The 23,692-nt window shown below is 34.2% G+C and overlaps 1 protein-coding gene across 1 annotated transcript; it reads left to right on the plus strand.

Moving 5' to 3' along the window:
* The first annotated feature begins 11,064 nt into the window (after positions 1 to 11,064).
* On the plus strand, positions 11,065 to 13,260 carry LOC145139138 (protein FAR1-RELATED SEQUENCE 5-like). The gene is made up of 2 exons (XM_079073067.1): positions 11,065 to 12,204; positions 12,319 to 13,260. The coding sequence occupies exons 1-2, from the start codon at positions 11,065 to 11,067 to the stop codon at positions 13,258 to 13,260; spliced, it is 2,082 nt and encodes a 693-aa protein (XP_078929193.1).
* Positions 13,261 to 23,692: the final 10,432 nt, after the last annotated feature.

Below are 23,692 nucleotides of genomic sequence, written 5' to 3' on the forward strand. Positions count from 1 at the left end.
GACTGTTGGATTAGTGTCTAAGTCCATAACTATTTTGGTATGTACTTGACCCGATTATGAGCATGGTCCTTTTGGGTTGCCTTCACCATAGCAATATGTAGGATGAATTAAGAAGAGAAAGGTTTAATTATGATTTATTAATATATTATGAGAATAATATATTCAAGGAGAAATCATATTGTTTAATTAATATTAGTCAAGAATTAATTAAGAATTAATTTTGTGGCTAAAAGAGATTAATTAAACTTAAGGGACTTATTGTGTAATTATAAGATAATTACATAGATGGGCTAATGGACTCCATAGAAGTTGGAGTGGACGAGTTCTATGGGGAAACCCATTAGAAATCGTCCAAGGCTTCTAAAGAGGGAGTACATGGGCTGCTTAGGGCTTAAGCAGTCAGATTAGGGTTTCTTAGCTGTAAACCGTAATAGCCAGCATATATAAGGAACCCTTATGGCCCCAAAAACGTGGTGAATACTTCCTTTAGGGTTTCCAGCCATTTTTGGTGCCTCATCTCTCCTCCCTCTTCATCGAAGTTACTTAGTGGTATTTGTGACTCCATTAGAGGTGCAACACTTGAGGCACTAAGCTTTCTGAAGCCAAGGATTGATTGTTATTGCTATATAACAATCAAAGGTAATATCTAAACCCTAATTTCAGTTATAGTTTATTAGATCTAGGGTTTATGGCTTTGGATTATCAATTGCATGTTCATTAGACAAACTAGATCCAAAGCTATTAGGGTTTGCATGTACACCATAGGATTGATGTAGTGCTCAAAAACCCATCAAAGATCACATGCTCGCGCTCTCTTTCCTCGGAGTCACGGAAAGCTGAAAGGAAATAGCCTCCATCGTAGATGGACATTCCAACCTATCTTCCAGTCACTCCGCCTTCGAGTGAAATACCCGAGCCGATCATAACAATTGCTTCTTTCTTGAGTCCTGCGACTTAGCTGGAATTACCCTGAGCAAGTCCCTCAATACCTCAAATTCAACTAACTCACCTAAGTCAGCACCATTTACACCCAAACTAACATGACCACTAAGGCCCAAACAATCACCAGACCCATTCTCATGCCTGAACAACCATAACCAAAGACCGACATATATGGAATCACTGCCACGACTCATGGTATCAAACCATGTTATCTTCCCTAGTAGTCATCTCAGAAGTCCCCCCCCCCCCTCACAGTGTGCAAAGTTGCAGTTTGCTCCTCAAACCTGGTAATTAACCTGCCAGTGATCCGATCCATGATACCAGACAATTCTTCCTGCAATATCTGTGAAACCTCAATGGTATTCATCTCCCGCGCCTGATCGAAAATCAACCTTGACCTATCTTGGTCCTCAGCTCCAGATCCTGAATCAGGTCCCCTCGTGAGCTCCATACTCAGTCGAACCAAAATTCATGAGAATGCCACAATACACATTGCTACAACTGTTGGATTAGTGTCTAAGCCCGTAACTATATTTGGTAAGTATTTGACCCGGTTGTGCATGGTCCTTTTGGGTTACCTTCACCAAAGCAACGTGATAGGATGATTTATGAGGAGAGAGGATTAATTATGATTTATTAATATATTATATGAATAATATATTAAAGGAGAAATCATACTGTTTAATTAATATTAGTCAAGAATTAATGAAGAATTAGTTTTGTGACTAAAAGACATTAATTAAACTTAGGGGACTGGAATTGTAATTATAAGATAATTGAAATTGGGCTATGGATCACCTTGGAACATAGGTTGGATGAATTCTATGGGAAGCCCATAAGGAATTCGTCCAAGGGTTGTTCTAAAGGAGTCCATGGGCTTCTTGGAGCCTAAGCAGTCAAATTAGGGTTTCCTTGTTTGATAATCCTAATAGCCTCACTATATAAAGACCCCTATGGCCCCAAAAACGTGGCTAACTCTTTTGGAAGAACCCTAGGACGTTTTTGGTGCTCCTCATCCTTCTCATAAGTCATCCTCTTGCTCTTGGTGTTTGTAAACCATTAGAGGAGTGACATTTGTGACTCTAAGCTCCAAGGAAAGAAGATTGAAGAGATTCAAGCCATTCTACAAGAGGTAATCATCTAGATCTGTTCTTACATGTCAATTTTGAAATTAGTATGCTAGATCTAGGGTTTATAAGTATTGGATGAATTGCATGTACAATTAGAGAAACCTAGATCCAAGCTTTAGGGTTTGAATTAGCACATAGAATGTTCTTTTGTATGAAACCCATCAACAACCACATGAGGAGACTACCCCTCGGGGTTCGTGACTTCCTTGAGACGCGTACCGGTCTTGTGCTTTCAGCAGTACGGGCTCATACTACCTTCCACACCTACCCGTATTCCTCTCAAGGATCATCACGACCACCCAAAACAAATAAAACAACAAGGATACGCATACATCCAATTCTTGCTTCCTAGAGAATGGCTAAACATTCCTCAATTGGCCGGGTGCTCACACATGTACTCATCCATGGAAATTCCAACACTTGCGAAAAGTGCATCATGAGTACTACATACTCCTAGGCTATCCTAGGTTCCACACCTCACCCTACCATCAACTTCCAGATGACCCCCATTGGTATCGGTTAACTATTGCATGAATACAATCAAATGCAACATAACTTAAATACTATTAGATTAAAAGATTTGATCCTACAACGGTTGGACTCAAGCAAGAGCTGCACAGTACGACCAAATCCTTCACTCTAAAATTATTTAACCTATGCAGCATGTGACTTAACGTATTCAATTAATAGTTAATTCACACCAGAAAGAGTCCTACACACAATAAGCAAGAAAACACTATAGGAATAAGGCATCATACATCAGACAATTCTATCATGCAATTCCTGAAGATCCCTATCCTATAACTAGCATGATGTCTACCATATCATAACAAATAACAATGTGGGTAACTTGGGGTATACTCTCTTGCTTCGGCTAATTGTACACATCACATCCTTCCTTGGTTATTTTTTAAAACAATTTTCAAAACCATTTAAAAAACAACTTTTGCAGTTCCCTAGTTTGAGTCCGGATTCACACGAATGTTCATCCAATTCTCTCAAACCAAGGCTTTGATACCAACCTGTAACACTCCAAAAATAAAAAAAAAATTAAAATTTTCAAAAATCAACCATTTGATATTATTGTTTACAAAAGAGTCATTGTTTCCAAAAATATTACTTTAAAATCAAAGTTTCCCAAGACCTAAGCCATAAAAACAGGAAGTTGTGCACGATCACGCCTTTGCTTTCCCACGATCCTCTGAAGTACCTGAAACCATAAACTAAAACGATAAGCTAAAGCTTAGTAAGTTCCCCCAGAGTACCACCACACAAACATATAACCAAACAGATAACGGGTCCACAACCTCCTGGTTGGAATGCCCCGGCCCACAACCTTTCAGTTGGCTTGCCCCATATATAACAGATCCACAACCTCCTGGATGGATTACCCCCGTCCCACAACCTTCCTTTTGGAATTCCCTGACCCACAAGCTTTCGGTTGGCTTGCCCCATACATAATGGGTCCACAACCTCTTGTTTGGATTACCCCCGGGACACAACCTTCCGGTTGGAATACCCTAGCCCACAAGCTTTCGGTTGGAATTCCTAGGTCTGTTCACTGATATCACAAAGCAGTACAATCTCAACCACACCATACCAGCTCGACATATACATAACAAATAACATATATCCAGCAACAGATAATCATATAACCATTTAACAGACTATCAGGTAGATTTATAGATCACTATCGTACATCAACATCCTATATACCAGGATACATGACTAAAGGGCCGACATTGGTGCCTTCGACCCACAAGAACAGTAAGGAAACTCACCTCGATATCCGCATAGGTTACCACAGTTGTAACGAATAACTCATTTATCTTCAATTCACTTCCTTTCGCCTATAGGAAGACACTTGAGTCAATACCCAATCATCGTGTCCAATAAGGGCTTATTCCACACTTAACCCATTAAGGGCTTATTCCACTAAGCCCATCGATCTAATAGTTCAATCATACAATGTGGTCGGGTATAATTCATAACTCCAAATCTTTGATCTAAAATGCAGGTCCCGGCAAGTCCCAAGCTAAAGTTTCCAAGATTAGGGTTTTCTAAACCCTAGTTAGGGTTTCCAACCCAAACACGTGCCGATTAGGTTCAAGGTTAGGTTTTTAGGTTAATTAGAGTTTAATAGATCGGGTACCACCGACTGCCACCCCGGGCGGTGGAGTTCGACGGAGGTTTACGGCAGAAACCACCACCTCACGGCGGTAGTGGTGATTTTCGAGTAAAAAATAAAAATCCAGCAACCAGCACCCATTACGTTATTTGCGCTGAACAACCACATACACGTATTACTACATGAACACAGCCACCTAATGCGGTGGCTAGTGGTGGCAGAAAGCGGAAGCAACGTGACAGCCACCATGGTTGGCTGCCATGGTGGTTTTCTACTCGGCTTTCCGACCAACCACGCATACAACGAGCAACAATATTGCCGTACACACATACATACGAAACACAAACACGAACTCGCCCACAACAGCCTCCCGTAGGGGTGGGAAACGACGACCGGAGCAGCAGAAAGAGGATTCACATGAGCGGTGGTGGCGACAGGTCTAGCTAGATGATGCGGAACATAACAAAAGAGGAGGGAGAAAAGGAGCGCTTTGTGGCGGAGAGACAGAGGTTTGCGTCCACCATCGAATACAGTTGCATCCATAAACCCGACTCAATCTTGTGATACTTTGTCTCAGGTCGCGACATTCAACCCCAACCTCTTCATCGTCAGCAGCAAGGTTGACGGTGGTCTCCAACCGACCGGAAAGGCAAGGAAAACGGTGGTGGCAGTTGGTGAATAAAGTGGCGACTATATTTAAAATTAGGGTTAGGATTTTATGTTTTAGTCGAGAAGTAAGAGGGTGGAGGGGGAGCGGGTTTAAGTCCCGCCTCTCTTTCAAACATAAATCCCTATTTTTACACTTTCAGTCCCTCCTCCTCAGTTCATTTCAAATTAAATCCATAATTTACTCTATAGCCCCCTGCTTCCAAAAATCCTTTTAATTCAAGTCCAAAAGTTACCAAACAGCTCCCATCTTCCACAAATTTATTCATAACTGGTCTGAAGGTTACACTTTAACCCCCGATTTCCAGAATTTATAAAATTTAAGTTCTGATAGTGAACACCCCGTCAAATTAATAGGAATTTTTGGATAAATTAAAAAAGTAAAATGAATACATATGGTTTACGCAGAAACAGGATGTTACAAAGTCGAAGTGGCATATAGTAGAAGATGCATGTATCATAATGTATAACATGACAGTAGAAGATAAATGACAGAATATTGCACACTATATCCCAACAGATCTCATACACATTCAATTTCAATCGGGAACAGTAGAATATTTACATAGAGTCGTTGATATTCAAGGCGCATAAAAACACAGGCAACTTCGAGAAGACTGGGCCGATTATATCTATGACGGTAACGATGATGATGAACTGTGTTATTTAGGAAAAAATATGTATTTTTTTGTCTTGTAATGTTTTTTTTAATTTAGATGTTATGTTAATTTAAATATTATGTTTTATTTAAATAGTATGTTTAAAATTATATATGTTTTAACAATTATTAAAAAACCTCAAAACTCGGTTCTCTTAGAAATCTTAGATTCCCTTTTTCACAATTATGAGTTGCCTTTCTTAGTTTCTCATTCGAGAAACTCGGTTCTCATAGCCTCTCTCCTATCTTCTAAATTTTCTAGCGTTTTAGTCTTTTGGGTGTGAGCCTTTAGAGGCATGCCTACTTTGGGTGCTAGATCTTTCCAAAAGCAACCAAGAGTTCAAGACCTTCAAGGAATCACAAGTATATACGATTACACTTGAAAGTTTAGTAATTTTATCCTTCTTGTTAGTTTATATTCATAGTTTTGAAAGTAAGTTTCCATAATAGTAAAACCTAGATATATGGTGTATGTACACTTAGGGTTATTATTGAATGCTTCTGTTACCTTAAATTAATGTATAGATGCATAGAAAACCCAAAAGTTGTAATAGAGCCATTAGGTTTTATTTATGAGCACTACTTTGAAAATTTTTGAGAAAAACCGAAGAAGCCTCTGAATCGTAGGACACTGCACGCCGTGGCTAGATTCTAAGGTTTCCGATTTTTGCTATAATTTTGATTTTTAGGGTTTATCTTTAGTTTTAAATATTGCTTTTTACTGTCAAAATTATATAGTTAAACTAAAACGATAAATGCCTAAGTGATTTAAAATTATAGATATTTATTTAATATTAATTAATTAAAAGTTATATAAAGATAATATGTTTAACTGTATTCTTAAATTGTTTAAAATACACCTTACATATAACTATATTAGTTTATAAATAGTATATATAAAGCCAAAAGATTTATATATATATATATATATATATATATATATATATATATATATATATATACATATATATTAATAAAAAAATAGTTTTAATCTCCTTTTGCCATGTGTCACTCTAATACAACTCCACATTAATATTATGCCATGTGTCAAGGAGATATATTAGACAAATCACTATCACAATTAATGAGGTTAAGGTTTTAAATAATATATTTTAAACTTTTTATAGAAACATTTACTTTTTTAATTATATGTTAAATTTGAAGTTATAACTAATTTTAAAATTTTAGTCTATCTCTTAATTAATAATTTATTTAAAATTATTTATTTAAAATAATTGATTAATAATTATGAATTTTTGCTATGAAAATTAAATTAATTTGATAACCGCGGTTTCCACGGGTTATAAACTAGTATATATATATATATATATATATATATATATATATATATATATATATACATATATATATATATAATATGATTAATATATGTATAATAATCATACAACAAGTTTCCTCACATTATTGATTATAGATAATTAGTGGAATCAAGAGTAGGCCTTATTCATGAAGTCATGCTATAGAAGAGGTATAAGAAAACAATCTATAAAAACACCGTTGAATGAGTGTCCTTTTCAATCACCGCTTCTTTGTATGGTGGATTGTCGTTAGCCGAAAGGGTTTGGTAGGATGATGTCTCGCTAAAAGTATAACATATTAAGTACTAAAATAAAAGTATCATCTTAGTTATTTTAGGAAATTGTGAATAGTTCCTAACCCATGAAAAAGGCAAATTATTCCTTATTGTCTATTTATGGAGAGTGTGTGGTTAACCAGCACGCAAATTTGAGAAGTAAGAAGAATATGATGTGGCACATGTGGTTGTGGTTTGTTGGCGGAGCGTATGTGGTTAACCGACATGTCAATTAAGGACCATGAAATAATCAAGGGTTGCACGTTTTTGCATGGTTGGTTCACCATCTTGTTTTTGAGACCTCAGTATCCCAAGCAAAAATAGAGGATGTGCAAATCCGAGAGTAATATGACATTGAATAGTTTCAATGAATCTCAAAAGATTTAGAAATTTAAAAGTGATTGATATTGGTAAAGTGTATTACCTACCTAAAATAAATTAGTGATATGATTATGGTATCCTTTTTTATAAATCAAATCAATATATGGATTAAAATCATCTAACTAAACTTTGTTTCTCCTTTTAGATGTCGCATGTCAATGGTCTTCCTCTCCCACCTCATCCACCCGCCAAATCAATTTTTTTCCTCTATCTCGATTGGATGAGAAATCTTAGGATCTCATTGAGGTATGAAAATCATGACTATGTACTTGGTGATCCTATTCTAGAAATTTTTTAGAACTCGTCTGATGAAGAAAACGATGCCCACGCCAAACACGTCAATGACTCGAATAAGGTTTCTTTCATCATGATGGCCGCCATGTCCCTGGGTCTCCAAAATGCTTTCAAAAACACTTCGGCGTATGAAATGAACTTGTAATTGGCTGAAATGTTTCAACAGAAGGCAAGGAAAGAACAATCTTAGATTGTCAAAGCCCTAACGCCATGTAAACTCAAAGAAGGTGGCTCGAAGTGTGCTCATGTTCAACTAATGAAGAGCTACATAGATCACCTCGAGAACCTTGATGTTGTCTTTGATAAGAACCTAGCAGTGGATCTTGTGATTGGTTCTCTCCTTAGTTCGTATGGTAATTTCATCACGACTTATCAATTGAATAGTATCGAAAAGACATTGATAGAAGAACTCTATATCCTCCTCCAGAAGCCGATGTGAAAAAGTATCATGTTGAACCTCCACCTAAATCCCTTTCCTTTTAGAATGACGGTGGACACAAAAGGAAGCATTCTAATCCAAAGTGGAAAGGGAAAGTTGTGGCTTCATGTCTCAAAAGGGAAAGTGTGATATGTTTGTTCCAAGAGTGAGTGATCCAAAAGAAGCATTATGTTTTTACTGTGGCGTTAAGGGTCATTGGAAATGAAGTTTCCCAAAGTACTTGAAAGATCTCAAGGATGAAAAGGTTCAAGCGATCGGGTCCGGTTCAGGTACTTGTATGATCGAACTCCATAATAATACTACTTGTAATTCATGGGTTCTTGATATGTGATGTGGTGCTCACGTATGCACTGTATTGCATGGACTAAAGGAAAGAATGAAGCTTAAGCATGGAGTTTTGAATCTAATCATGTGGAATAGATGAACGTCGCATGTCTCGATGGTGGGAGAGTTCGAGTTGAAGCTTAGTAGTGGAGTTTTAAATGAGAAGGGGTGTGATGGGTTGGTGATTAGTACTTTGAAATCTTTCAACGAAGCTTTACTTTACAAGTGGAGATGGTGATTCCTAAATGGTGGTAATCTTCTTTGGTTTAGCTTGATCAAAAGGTGTCATGGGAGCAATGGTGGTTTTTCGTTGTCTTCTTCTTATAGGTCGAATTACGGGGTTTAGATAGGCATGGTCAAATTAGTTTAGAATGTTCCTAATAATGAAAAAAAAGTTTGTTTGATTCTAAGAGAAGCAAGTAGGTAATGGTGCAAGTACTAGATTTCGGTTCGATGTATGGGTGGGGGATGTTATTTTGAAGACCACATATCCAAGGTTGCTTGTTATGGCGGTCAATGGTTACCGGTTATCTAGTTGGTAATACTTGGGTGATTCCTTGGAGGAGATCAATAAGTGTGTGTGGGGGGGGGGATGGGGGGGGGGGGGGGAGGGAGGGTCAGGGAGTCTCATCTTCGACAATTACAAGAGATGTTGGATTTGGTTTAGATAACGAATATAATGGAATCGTGGAGATGGGTTCTTGGGACGGATGACACATTCTCCATGAAGTCCACCATAATTTTTTTGGATTCTTTGTCTCTTCCCATGGGTGGCGGTGCTACTAGGTGGAATAATTCTCTCCTTATAAAAATAAATATCTTTATAACAAGATTTATTCTCAATCGATTGCCGACGAGGAATAACCTTGATTATCGGGGAATTGATTTGCCTTCAGTTTTATGGTCATGTTGTGGGAAGGTGCAAGAAGATGGCGTGCATTTGTTCTTGAAGTGTTTGTTGGCTCAATAATTATGGCTAAAGTTTGTGATATGGGTAGATTTGATGGTGCCGTCCTTTAACTTTAATGAAGATGTCTTCGAGTGGATTGATAGTCAGGTTATTACAAATGCCCGAAAATCAATAATTGAGATGGCTTGTGCTACATTCACTTGGGTTCTTTGGACTTACATGAATAATTTAGTTTTTGGGAACATGAAATACAAGAGAGATCTGGTGTTTGATTCTATTGTTTTGTTTTCCTTTAATTGATTTAGTAGTAGGAATCGTAAAGTTAAAAAACCATAAGAGGGTGGCTTCAAAAACGGCTCATTAACTAACTGTTCTCGTTTTGTTTTGGCTAGTTTCTAGCTAGTCTTTTTTTAATACACACAACCATTCCAAAAATATTTAAAAAAAAAAAAAAAAAAACCTTAATTATCCTAAAACGTAGAATATGTAGAATCATAAAAAATTTTAAAAACAAAACGAACTACCATTTTCCGAAAAATCGAACATAAATTTTCTGTCTATAAAACTAGAAACTTAAACCGATTAATGTGGAATATATTTGTGATGAATTGACAAGCACAAAGATGAATTACGTGTGCAAAGAGCACTAAGAACATTTAAGATAAGGAGATATCGTCTTATAAGTGGAATTTGCTTCAAAAGTAATAATGACCATTCTCTCACTCTCTTTCTACAAAGTCGCGTGTCAATACAATATATATATATATATATATATATATATATATATATATATATATATATATATATATGAGAAAAGTGAATATATGTTACAGCCCCACCTAAGCTTAGGTACAAAAACATACAAGTGAATATATGTTACAGCCCCACCTAAGCTTAGGTACAAAAACATACTAAACTACGTCGTTTGTTAAGTGTTTTCCAAAAAACAATTGCTATGTACGTGATTTACTGAAAGAAACGAATCCTCCATAAAAAAAATTACATATTTTCCTGAATCAATTTTTTTCAAAAGACTTTCTTTTGATTATTCATTCTTGTGTGTAGTTTTGTGAAATTCTCCAAGTTCGATTGCTACGTGAATTCCTTGGTTTCTCAGGTACGTGATTTTTTTTCCAAAATCTTTTGTTACGTGAAATTCATATAAGTTCAATTACAGTATTTAGGGATTCACTTTGGAGTTTGCAGCGGAAGAAAATACACACGTAGGTGAATGAAAGATAATTAAATAATTGCATTAAATTCAAAAGTGATAGATTTATTCTAGAATTTCCAATAAGTAATAATTAATAATTGACACTCTCAATTTAATGTTTTTCATTCATACAATAAAGACTTGAATACGTAATTAACCTTGCAATTACACTTGCAGGTTTATATCATTCGATGCATTTTAAGTTACCATTCAATTCTAGTTTTTATATTGAAGTTTTCCTGATTTATTTTTTCATTATTGCTGATTATTTTAATTTACCATTCAATTCTAGTTTTTATATTGAAGTTTTCCTTCTTTTTTTTGCCATTACTATTGTCTAATTAGTATCAATTGTTTCTCATTGTTTCTATTTGTGCAGTACATAATGAATGAAACTGAAGTAGATGGTTTGTCAATAGCAACATATGAATCTGAAAAAATAAATGGGGTCGATGTGATCGTTGATTGTGACAAAGATGAAGTTAATGATGAAAACATTTTGGGAAAGGTTTTCGATACAACCGACGATGCGTACGCCTTCTATAATGATTATGCATTTGTACATGGATTTGGTATACGTATTCATACTACATACAAAAATAAGGAAACAAATGAACCTTATCGAAAGATACTTGTATGCGACAAAGAAGGTTTTAAACGGGAGGACGGTAATACTTCAAGTGGAAATGAGAAAAAACGTCGTAGAGAAGTTAGAGTCGGATGCAAGGCAATGCTTCGAATTTCAAAAAAGAAGGATAGGAAATGGTTTGTGGACTTGTTTGACGACACACACAATCATGAATTGAGCATCACACCAACGAAGGTGATGAAACATCGGTCTCATGCGAAGTTCCACCGTACAGTGGAATGTAAATCTCTCATGGTGCAACTTAATCAATCAGGGTTGAAACCTTCTCAAATTAAAAAGGCCATTAATGCAATGAAAACCTCAAATGAAGTTGATGTAACTTCAAAACAATGCGTTGATGTATTATCTGAGCAACGAAAACACAACAGAGGAAGGGAGTTCTATGGACTAATAAAACATCTACAAGATAAAGCATTGGTGGATAATGATCAGTATTATGTTGTGGATTTATGCAGTGACGGGCGTCCTAAAAATATTTTTTGGGCGGATAGAAGATCAAGAGACGATTTTACTAAATTTGGAGATGTTGTTGTGTTTGATGTCACTTATATGACAAATAAATTCAAGATGCCTTTTGCTCCATTTACTGGGGTGAACCATCATGGACAGTCTATACTTTTTGGTGGAGCGTTGCTAGAAAATGAAAAGGAAGAAACTTTTGTATGGTTGTTTGAGCATTTCCTAAAATGTACGTTTAGCAAGTATCCAAAGGCTATTATTACTGATCAAGACAAAGCTATGGGTAATGCAATAAAAAAAGTGTTTCCAAACGCTCGACATCGCTTTTGTGCATGGCATATAAAAAAGCATGAATTGGAGCACCTCCGACCATACGTTTCCCGTTATAGTGATTTTCAAGAATCATATAAAGAATGGGTAATGAGTGACGCAATTGAAGAATTTGAAACGAGGTGGGAAGTTATACGTGATAAGTATAAACTCGAAAACAATTGTTGGATAACTGATATGTATAACCAACGAATACATTAGGCTAAAGCTTTTTTAAAGGATATTTTCTTGGCCGGTATGACAACAAGTGGACGAAGTGAGAGTATTAATTCATTTTTTGATGATTTTGTTAACTCGAGTACCATGTTGAATGATTTTTTAATACAATATGACAAAGCAGTTTCGTCACGAAGGGCCGCCGAAGAAGATGAAGATTTCAAAACTATGAACTCGAGGCCGGTTCTTTCCTCAATAAATCCAATTGAAGCAAAAGCAGGCGAGTGTTATACTCGAAAGGTTTTTGAGATTTTCAAAAAAGAATGGATAGAAGCTACTAGCAATTTAACGCATGAGACTCTAAGCAAAAGTACAGAAGAAATCAAGTATCGAGTTGGGCAACTGGACGTTGACAAAAAATATTGGCGGATTGTTAGGTTTTGTTTGTTAAACAAGATGCATGTCACATGTTCTTGTGCTAAGTATGAGACATGTGGGATTTTATGCAAACATATCCTATATGTGATGAAGAAGAGGCATGTTGACACACTTCCGAGTCACTATATTTTACCTCGGTGGACCCTTAATGCTAGATATAAGGTGGGTAAACGTAGCAGCGGACTCGAAGAAATAAATAACGAAAATGGAGTTAGTGCTTACACGTTATGGTGTGTCCGTTTAAATTTTAATAAAGTAATTGAACAAGCAAAAGTCTCCCCTTCAGAAATAGAAAACGTAAATAACATATTGATAAAGCTCTTACAAGAACAAGCAATTCGGAAAAAACCTATACCAGTTGAGAACGTATCTCAAGGTTCTTGTGTGAGAATTTCACAAGTTGATATGATGCCTCAATTATCTGTCCGATATCCCCTTGGTCCAACTAACACAAAAGGGCGTCCTAAAATTGCTAGTAGAATCAAGTCTTCTTTAGAAGTGCCAAAAAAACGAACATGCTTTGACAGGATTGGGTCATTATGCTACTAGTTGTTCTAAAAGAAAGGTACTCATAGTATTAACTTACTTTTTCATGATTTTAGAGTTCTTATATTTATATAATAATCTATTTATATTTTCATGTCACAGGTAGATGAATCGTTGCAAGAAAAAAATTGATGAGATATGTAGTTGATGTGAGAAAGTGACAAATCTAGATGGTTCATGACATTTTGTTTTGGTTAGTTGTCAACTTTTTCCAGTTTTGGTTGATTATTCTTTTTACTAGTTTTGGTTAATTGTTTTTTTTTCCAGTTTTGGACATAAATCATGTAAGTTGCTATTTTGGAATGAAAATTTTGAATGGTTAATGCTATTATGTGTAAAATATGAAAGTACGGGGGTATTTTGTGTAAAAAGTGAAAACATGATACTATTATGTGTAAAATATGAAAGTGCGGGGGTATTTTGTGTAAAAAATGTAAATGTGATATTATTATGTGTAAAATATGAAAGTACGGGGGTATTATGTGTGAAAAATAAATGTACGATGCTATTACGTGTAAAAAAGGAATGTACGATGCTATTATATATTAAAAATGAAAGGACAGGGGTAGTATGGGTAAAAATGAAAGTACAATAATATTGTTGGTTAAAAAATAATAGTAAGCTGTTGTTACAGGATTGAAAAAGAAAGTATGTAGTATAGGTGTTAAATATAAACTTAAGCTGCTATTATTTGTTAGAAATTAATGCCTTATTAAGACTTTTGCAATGAGTTGAAAGTGTAATTATGTTAATAGGAAGATTTGTTCAAATATAATGTTGTTAACAAGTATAATGCAACAAATATAATGTTGTTAATAAGTATAATACAACAGTAACCGAATCTAGTAATCAAAATAGTCTTTTTGAGATTTGAAATAAGAGTTTTATTATAATAAAAAAACCCCATTAATGGCTGGGAATGTACATATTACAAACGGAAACAAAAAGACTAAAAATATGGCAGCACCATATATAAAGTTACCAAATCCTTACAACTAATTACAACTAATGACAATGAACTTTCAAATCTTCCAAACATGAATAAAGACCATTAAACCCAACACTTTTAGAGGAAATATGCTTGGCTACCTACATGATGTGCACTTTGTTCCATACTCTTCATTAGCTTTTCAGCTTCTTCCAACATCAATACATCACAATAATAATTCAAAAACATGTTGTAAGTAACCAAATCAGATGGAAACCCTTTTCTTCTCATAAAGTTCTTGATTTCTAGTGTTTTATTGAAGTAAAAGGTCCAATGCGATCTTGAATCTGGAATAACAAAACTGAGTTAATTATACTATGAATGGAGAATTATGGGAATACCACCAGAATTATATGCAGATTCCCTCAATCGACAGAGGAGCAATCATATATATTTCTTAAGGTTGAAAGATGCTTTACATCACCATCATCTCCAAGAAAGGATATGGATAGGTTAGATGTTGGCAACGGTGAGAAGGTTAAGTTTCCCCTGTTCCAATGCAACAAACCATATATATCAGGTATTAAAATAAACTAACCACACATACACGCACTATAACTATACAAGTAAACAACTTAGTAATAATTTTAAGCTCATCATAATATTTTTACATTCCAAAAACTTGATACATATAAATGAAAGGCCTTATGATTCTTGTTATGTTGTTCAAACCATTTTCTTTGTGAGATGTGACTTTATTTTATTTAAATTATTATTGTTCTTAAGCAGGGGATTGGATTGTTACTAACACAAATTCACATCAGTATCCATGGAAAAACAGGTGAGGACATTTTTAAGTTTATAAAGCAAAAACAAAAAAAGGAACGAGCTTTCTTATTCATTGGCTCATAATTGCTTCAAATACATGAATACAGTACAAATAACTAATGCATAAAGGAATGGTCTTTCTTCGTTTTAATGTTCTGGACTAATAAACAAATCCTATGAATTGCTTCAATCGTTGGTGAGTGAGTAAATTAACAATAAAGGAAATTTGACTAGGGGTTCATATGAATCGGCAATTTAAACATGCATAGCAGAAATACGAAATTAGTTACACTTACATCTTTCACCGGCCACCTCCGGCTGTACGCCGCCTCTGCCGTCTCCGATGGTCAGCGCCGCCAACATCGGCGATTGCCCTCTTTTTTTTGTGTTCCCGTGACCACATAGCAACACAGGGGATCGAGAACCTACACACGTTCAATTACACCTTCTGTGTCACGATTTCTTTCAACAAATACCCTCAATATCTTTTTATTGCTTCGAATCCGCTCCCAACAAACACCCAAAACGAGATGTGTTTTGTTGTCTTCCCTAATTTGGGGTTTTAATTTTGAATGACACGGTACTGGTAAATCAGTCTCCAAACGACGCAGTTTAGAAAGTTTAAGTAGCTAAGCTTGGGTGGAGCTATAATGTATATTCCCTATTCCCTATATATATATATATATATATATATATATATATATATATATATATATATATATATATATATATATATATATATATATAGGGCTAGGTTATAATGTGGATGAACAACTATTATGCGGTCGTGTGGATGATGCTATTTTATGAGAATTACTAAGAGAATATTTGTTTAGTAATGTGAATACGTTCAATCTCACTGAACTATTGTTATTTTAATTGATTCTCATTAATTCTAATTCATTTTTGTTCTCATGCATCGTTTTTCATTCTTACAGAATACGACTCAATAAATATCCTGATAACTTTCTGACAGAATGAGAATAATTAAAAAAAATTCTATAATAACCTTATAGACGATTTAATTAGTGAAAATACGTAATAATTACAATAATTCTATAAGATTGAACGTATTCATATTATCAAACAACTTATTTTTTTTGTCATTTTCACAGAATAGCATTGTCCACACGTCTACACAATAGATGTCAATCCATATTTGAACCTAGCTCTTTCTCTCTCTCTCTCTCTCTCTCTCTCTCTATATATATATATATATATATATATATATATATATATATATATATATATATATATATATATATATATATATATATATATATATATATATATATATAGGGAGTGGTTCAAATGAGAACCACAAAAGATTAAGAACCCTAAGAACCCCCATTAATTAGTAAATATATACATGATACTCTTATAAAACATGTTAAATTCTTTTTTTTGTCCTTTTGGTACGAAAAGGGCAAAAAGGTAATTTTTACAGTCTAATATTTTCATTCATATATGCTCTTATATTTTAACACAAAACTGATATAAAATACAACTCTATACAGTCCATTTACAGTTTACTGCAAAAACTTCACAACTTAATACAAACTATTTTACAATAGTTCACTAATTCAAAGAAGTCAAAAACACAAACTCTACCACCAGCACACACTGCCAACAATCACCTGTAGCAACATCGCAACCATCATTTCTTCCAAATCAAATCTATAAATAAAGCCATGCATTAACAGCTTAAATACTATAGTCACAGTCTAATAAAACCTACCAATTCACTCATCTTGAATTTAATGCAAAATAATTATAAAAACTAATATAGTCTTCCATATTTATACAACACAAAAAATAAATATATTTACAAACAAATTCAAACAAAACATTCATACATAAATTAGTCATATTTTAACACATATTTCATTAAAAATTTACAGCTTAATAAAATCAATTCACAGTCCAGTACATAAAATTCACAGCTTAGTATAAAAAACTAACAGTTTAATGCACCAAAATTATACATTCACAACTATGTTCTCAACGTAAAACTTACATATATATATATATATATATATATATATATATATATATATATATATATATATATATGGGAAAAGTGAATATACATTACAGCCCCACCTAAGCTTAGGTACTAAACCTCATGAAAATACGTTGTTTTACTATATAAAGATTGCGATTAGGGGATTCACGATTAACACTTGAAGATGTAGATTCATGATCTACACAATAGTTTTGATAAGGAAACAAGAACATTGATTATCTTCGACCTTCGTGACGGTAGAAAACAATACTGTTCACTAGGGTGAAGTAATAAACGATAACAGAGGAAACTAAACAAGGATGTTAGAACGATAATGGAGGGAAGAAATGTTATTAGGGATGATATATTTACCAAGTGTGAAAACCAAATCGAGTATAATTACTAAGTTAAAATGACATATTTTAGAGGTTTAGTACCTAAGCTTAGGTGGGGCTGTAATGTATATTCCCTATCCCCTATATATATATATATATATATATATATATATATATATATATATATATATATATATATATATATATATATATATATATACTTTTAGATCTATTGGCTAATGCTTCTTTCAAAGTTCATTTACAAAAATTTTCACAACTTAAATTTTAAATGCTTTATTCAAAATTAGATTAAATGAGATCTGTATATAATGATATTTTTATCTCATATTTTAGAAGGCTACAAGGAATTATAAAAAAATCATAGCTTAATACAATCAATTTACAGCTTAATACAGTCAATTCACAACTTAATACAGTCAATTAACAGTTTAATACAGTTAATTTACAACTTAATACAATCAAATCATGGTTTAATAAATCATGAATTTGATGTTTACAAGTTCAGACATTAAAAATACACATAAAAATAAGTTGTAGATGAATCCAAATACATTTAAAGCCATATTATTAGCTTAAAACTTATATTTACACTTTCATATTTATAGGCTAGTGTTTATTTGAAGGTTTATTTACAAAAATATTCACAATTTAAATTTTACCTTGAAATATCCCAAAAATACAGAACAAAAATTTCATTTTTAAATCATAGATAAAACCATAATTATCCAATCATCATATAAAAACCATAGATCATGTATCTCAAATATCATAAAAATATGTCTAACATATCAGAGTAAAAACATCACAGACTAAACTGGTGAGTGCACTGCGATCATCCTGAGCTATTCCCCTTGCTACCGGAAGTACCTGAAACCAAAAATGAAACTGTAAGCACGAAGCTTAGTGAGTCTCCCCAAACTACCACATACCATACACATATAACATGCAACTAGGAGATACGAGCCCCGCCCACACTCAGCTACTATGAGATACGGGCCCCACCCACACTCAGATAATGTGAGATACGGGCCCCGCCCACACTCAGATACTGTGAGATACGGGCCCCGCCCACACTCAGCTACTGTGAGATATGGGCCCCACCCACACTCAGCTACTAGGAGATACGGGCCCCGCCCACACTCGGCTAGTCATGCAAATAACATACAAGTATCACACAAACAACAAGTATAACTAAGCATATAAATCTGTACTATATCATGCTATCTATGAGATAAGCGCCCCTCCCACACTTGACTACTGAACATATCACATATACGGGCCGACTTTGGTGCCGTAGACCCGTTCCTACTGAAGGAAATTCACCTCGCAAAGCTGACTGCTAAAATCTCGAGTGAGGAATCTCTGACGGCTGCTCCAACGTCTCCCCGACTATTTTTATCACAATAACACTTAGTCAAAACCAAATAATCCTCTTTAGGGTAAAATGACCATTTTACCCCTGGTCAAAGGCAACGTTTTGGTCAAAGTCAAAGTCAACCATCCGAGTTGACTCAACTCGTCGAGTCATCCCCCTGACTCGTCGAGTTCTATAAATCCAGAAATCCTGAAATCATGATCCAACTCATCGAGTCCCTTGGCAGACTCGTCGAGTTCTACGTTGTACAAAGTCGGGACAGAACGTCATCAACTCGTCGAGTCCTTCTCTGGACTCGTCGAGTTCCTCAGTCTGTTGGGGTCATCTCAAAGGATTAAGCCTCTACTCTTCAGATTCAAACTCCATACTTTATCTACATACTGGAAATACCTTTTTAAGGGTAAAGTTTCCAACTTTACCCGTTATTAATCATTTTTAACGGGTTTAGCCCAAACCCTAGTTCTTTAGGACATAGATCTTTGTCCAAAAGCCTTATCACTCCAAACCAAAGCATGAAAACCCAGATCTAGGTCCTAGACACCAAAAGAACACGTAAAGACTTAGACTTTCCTTCCATGCATGGCCTTTTGGGGCTCAAAAGGCTATAACAACACCTTAAATCTTGCATGGGGGCTTCAATGGCATAAAGTTTATACCTTTATGCCTTAACCACCCTTAATGATCCCAAATCTGAAAGGATCCTTGCTTGGGACTTCCAAATCCCAAGGGTCAAGTTTCTTGAACCAAAACCCTCAAAAAGTGGAAATAAGGAGATCTAATGAACTAATAGGCAAATTAGAGACTTGATTACCAGAAAGTGAAGGGGATGAGATGTTGCTTCTGGATCTACAATCTTTTCTTGGAGTCCTCTAGCTTCTTCTTCTTCTACAAGCTTCAAATCACACAAGATCACTCAAAAATGGCTCACACACTCTCACAATGCTCTAGGGTTTCGTGGATTAGGGTTTGGGACTTGGAGGCTGGAAATGAGGCCAAAAGGTGGGGGTTAAGTTGCTTAAATAGGGTGCAAAAACCCGAAATTAGGGTTTCATGTTGGAAGACCTACTCGCCGAGTTGAAGGTCTCAACTCGTCGAGTAGATGGCTTAAAACCCGCTTCCAAAACTCGTTTCTACTCGACGAGTCTGGGGCTCCCAACTTGTCGAGCAGCTCTATTAAAATGAATAACTTATAAATAAATGTGTACCAGGAACCAGGCGTTACATACATACTTCATTCAAAATTATATAAATCATAATAAACTATACGTTAACCGCTTAAAACTTATGTTTTCCATTGAAACATTCAGATTTGTGTAAAAAATCTTGTCTTAACAACTTAATACTTATAAAAAAAACTCATGCATTTACAACTCAAAACGTATGTATTTCATTGAAACAATAAGATATGTATAAAAGTCATGTATTCACAGCTTAAAACATATAAAAAAAATCATGTATTCACGGGTTAAAACTTATAAAAAATCATGTATTCACATTTTAAAATATATATTTTTTGTTAATAAAAGTTAAAACTAACATTAACATAACTAAACAATAAATGAAGCATTAAAACATTACAATTCATAATTTAAAAACCCTAAATTAACATTATGTGAGAAAATACTAACATAAGAAAAATATAAAACTTCAAAAATATTAATGTATTTACAATATTCACAGTTTAAAATTTCTGTTTTTTATTAAAGCACTTAAACTTGTACAAAATATCTTTTATTCACAGCTTAAAACTTATAAAATCATGCATTCGTAGTTTAAAACTTATAAAAATCATGATAATCTATATATAAAAAAATCATGCATTTACAGTTTAAAATTTATAAAAATCATGCCTCGTAGGATAATGTAAAGAACAAAGAGGTTATGATGTGAATGTATAATATTTTATATATTAAACTATGAACTTGTTGTATTAAGTTGTGAATTTTGCGTATTAAACCGTAAATTGACTGTATTAAGCTGTGAATTAATTGTATTAAATTGTGAATTTACTTTATTGAGTTTTTTTTTTTTTTTTTTTTTTGCTTTTGCAATATTAAATGAAAGAAGCATTATACAAAAATATGATTTTCTCTAATTTTGAATAAAGTATGTAAAATTTAAATTGCGAATATTATGTAAATAAACTTTGAAAAAATACTACGTTTCAGATCTAAAGGTATAAATGTAAGTTTCAAGTTGAGAATATAGTTATAAATGTATAAATTTCGTGTATTAAACTGTGAATTTATTATATTTACTTGTGAACTTTGTGTACTAAACTATAAATTGACTGTATTAACCTGTGAATTAAAGCTATAAAACTGTAAACTAACCGTATTAAGTTGTGAATTAACTACATTAAACTATGAATTTTCTATGAATATGTTTGTTTCTGAAACATGAGATGAAAGAAATGTTATATAATGATCTGCTTTTATCTAATTTTAAATAGAGTATGTAAAAAGTGATGGGGCTAATATTAATATGTGAATGTTGTTCCTTTGTAGTTTTATTAAACTTTTTTGACAATTTAAAATGTAAATATTTACCTATAGAGAAGATGCACAAGTATAAATGATAAAAATGGAGAAAACACAAAATCATACTTGAGAATTGTGTAAGGGTCGAATTGTTGTAATTAGTCGAAGTATGTTTTGGACTCTTCGAATGTTTTGTAATGTATTTTACTAGGGCGCTTTTATTCGAAGCTTTAGAGTCAATGCCTTAGTATATTTTTTGTATGCTTTCAGTTCCCTATAAATAGGGTTATTTACTAGAGTTAGATAAGAACTTTTACAGACTTGTCTACTGTACTCTGTAAAGAATTCGAAAGCATAATAGAGCATAACAAGATCATATTTACATCCTGTGTTCAAATCTCGTATTCTTACTTGAATTCATACTCTGATTAATTCATTACTCGATTCATTGGTTCATCAATTGGTATCAGAGCAGGAATCATATCTCTGATCTGATTTTCACGCTGTTCAAAAGGTTTTTGAATCAACTTTTTGATTCAAAAGTTTCCGCACTTTTTGAAAGTGAAAAATTGTCTAGATCTTAGTCTGTGATTCGATTCTGCATTTGAATTGTTGAATCGAGTGTTATTCTCATCAATTCGATTTGATTCATCTAGTTTGTTTTCAAATTCTCAAATCTTTTCAAACTTCTCAAAATCATCTTCCTTACAACCATGGCGAGTTTCAATCTCAATTCGATGACCTCATTTTCTCATCTGTTAGGTTCATCAACCAAAATTCCAATGCTAATCCCTGAATACTATGATCAGTGGGCTGATCGTATGCAGGATTATCTGAATGGTCTGGATGAAGAATTATGGTCATGTATCACTGGAAATGTCAATGTTCCAGTGAATGTTCAACCAATTGGATCATCTTCTACAAACTTTGGAGTTGATAATCAATCTGATCGTCTGAAGAAACTGGAGAAGAGGTGTATGAGGGAACTGCAAGGTGCTTTACCTCCAGTTGTGTACAATTACGTTAGAAGTTGTACAACTGCAAAAGAGGTATGGAACAATCTGAAAGATAAGTTTCAAGGAAGTGAGAAAACAAAAATCAATTCAGTCAAACAGTGTTTGGTTGAACTGAAAGATTTCAAACAAAAAGAAGGAGAAACAATTGAAGTTTACTATGATCGTCTTAACGAGTTAATCTATCGTTGCAATCGCTATGGAATTACTAGGACATCAATGGAATTCAATCTCATCTTTGTAATGGGGCTTCGAAAAGAGTGGAGAAGTGTGAGTATGATGGTGAAGAATCAACAAAGTTTTGATACATCAACTCTCAATGATTTGTACAATCAGTTGAAAACACACGAAATTGAGGTAAATGAAATTGCTGAGGAATCGAAGCTGAATTTGGGAGGTCTATTAGCTCTTGTGTCAAAGATTTCTGAGAAAGAAGCTGAAAATGGTGATTCCGAGGAAGAAGAAGGATTCATCATGAATTCGGATGATGAAGCAATAGCATTTTACTCGAAGAATCGTGTTAAGAAATTTTTCAAAAAGCCGTTCAATTCGAAGACTAAGCTTGCTGAGGTGAAAGGAAGTTTTGTGAGTAAAAATGTTGTTGAGGAGAAAAAGAAAGTTGAGAAGCAAGATTCGAAGATAGCTGATGAAAAGGGTGAGAAGAAGCTGAAAGGTGATGCTAGAATAGATTGTCATTATTGCAACGGTACGAATCATCTTGCAAATGACTGTATGCTTCGAAAGAAGGATGAGAGGAAGAATAAAGTCAAGGATGAGGCGTATTATGCAGAGAAGCTGGAAGAGGTTCGTACGAAAGCTAAAAGTTTGTCATTGGTTGCAAAGGGTGAGCATGAGGATGAAGATGGAACTTATCAAATCTGGTCATCCGGGTCAGACGATGAAGAAATGAGGAATTCAACGCATGGAGCGATGTATGCAAAAATAGAGTAGGATTCAGATGACGAAGAATTCGAAGTGAAAGGACGATGCTTCGTATCTAAAACGGCAGACAAATCTCCAACGACAACAAAGGTACGTAAAATTCTCGAATCCTTTAATATTCCTACACATGCTTATGACTGTGAACTAATTTCTTTTGATGAGACGGTTACTTATTTTGATTCAATTGTTGTGTCTGCTAGCAATGAGGCCAACAAGTTGTCAATGGAGTTGTTAGAGGTCAAAAAGAGATTAGACTTGAAAATAAGCAAAATTGAATGTTTGGAATTACAAATGACAAATATTATGTGTGATAGGGATACGTTATCGAGTGATGTTAAACTTTTGCTAGCACAAAGAAACATTTACTGTAATTATGCGAAAAGACTTTATGGCAAATTAACTGATTTACATCATTCAAGTGACATAAGTAAAGAGCAACATAGAAAATTACTACCTTTTCTAGCATTCGAAAGAGCTATGGTAGATAATATTTCGTATGATTGTGAGC

This window comes from Lactuca virosa, chromosome 9, assembly GCF_052849685.1.
Source record: "Lactuca virosa cultivar CGN04683 chromosome 9, Lactuca_virosa_CGN04683_v6, whole genome shotgun sequence".
NCBI lineage: Eukaryota > Viridiplantae > Streptophyta > Magnoliopsida > Asterales > Asteraceae > Lactuca > Lactuca virosa.

Coding starts and splice junctions, on each gene's coding strand:
- LOC145139138 (XM_079073067.1), top strand. CDS start 11,065: ATGAATGAAACTGAAGTAGATGGTTTGTCAATAGCAACATATGAATCT. Junction 12,205..12,318: donor AAGAATCATATAAAGAATGG/GTAATGAGTGAC, acceptor CGAATACATTAG/GCTAAAGCTTTTTTAAAGGA.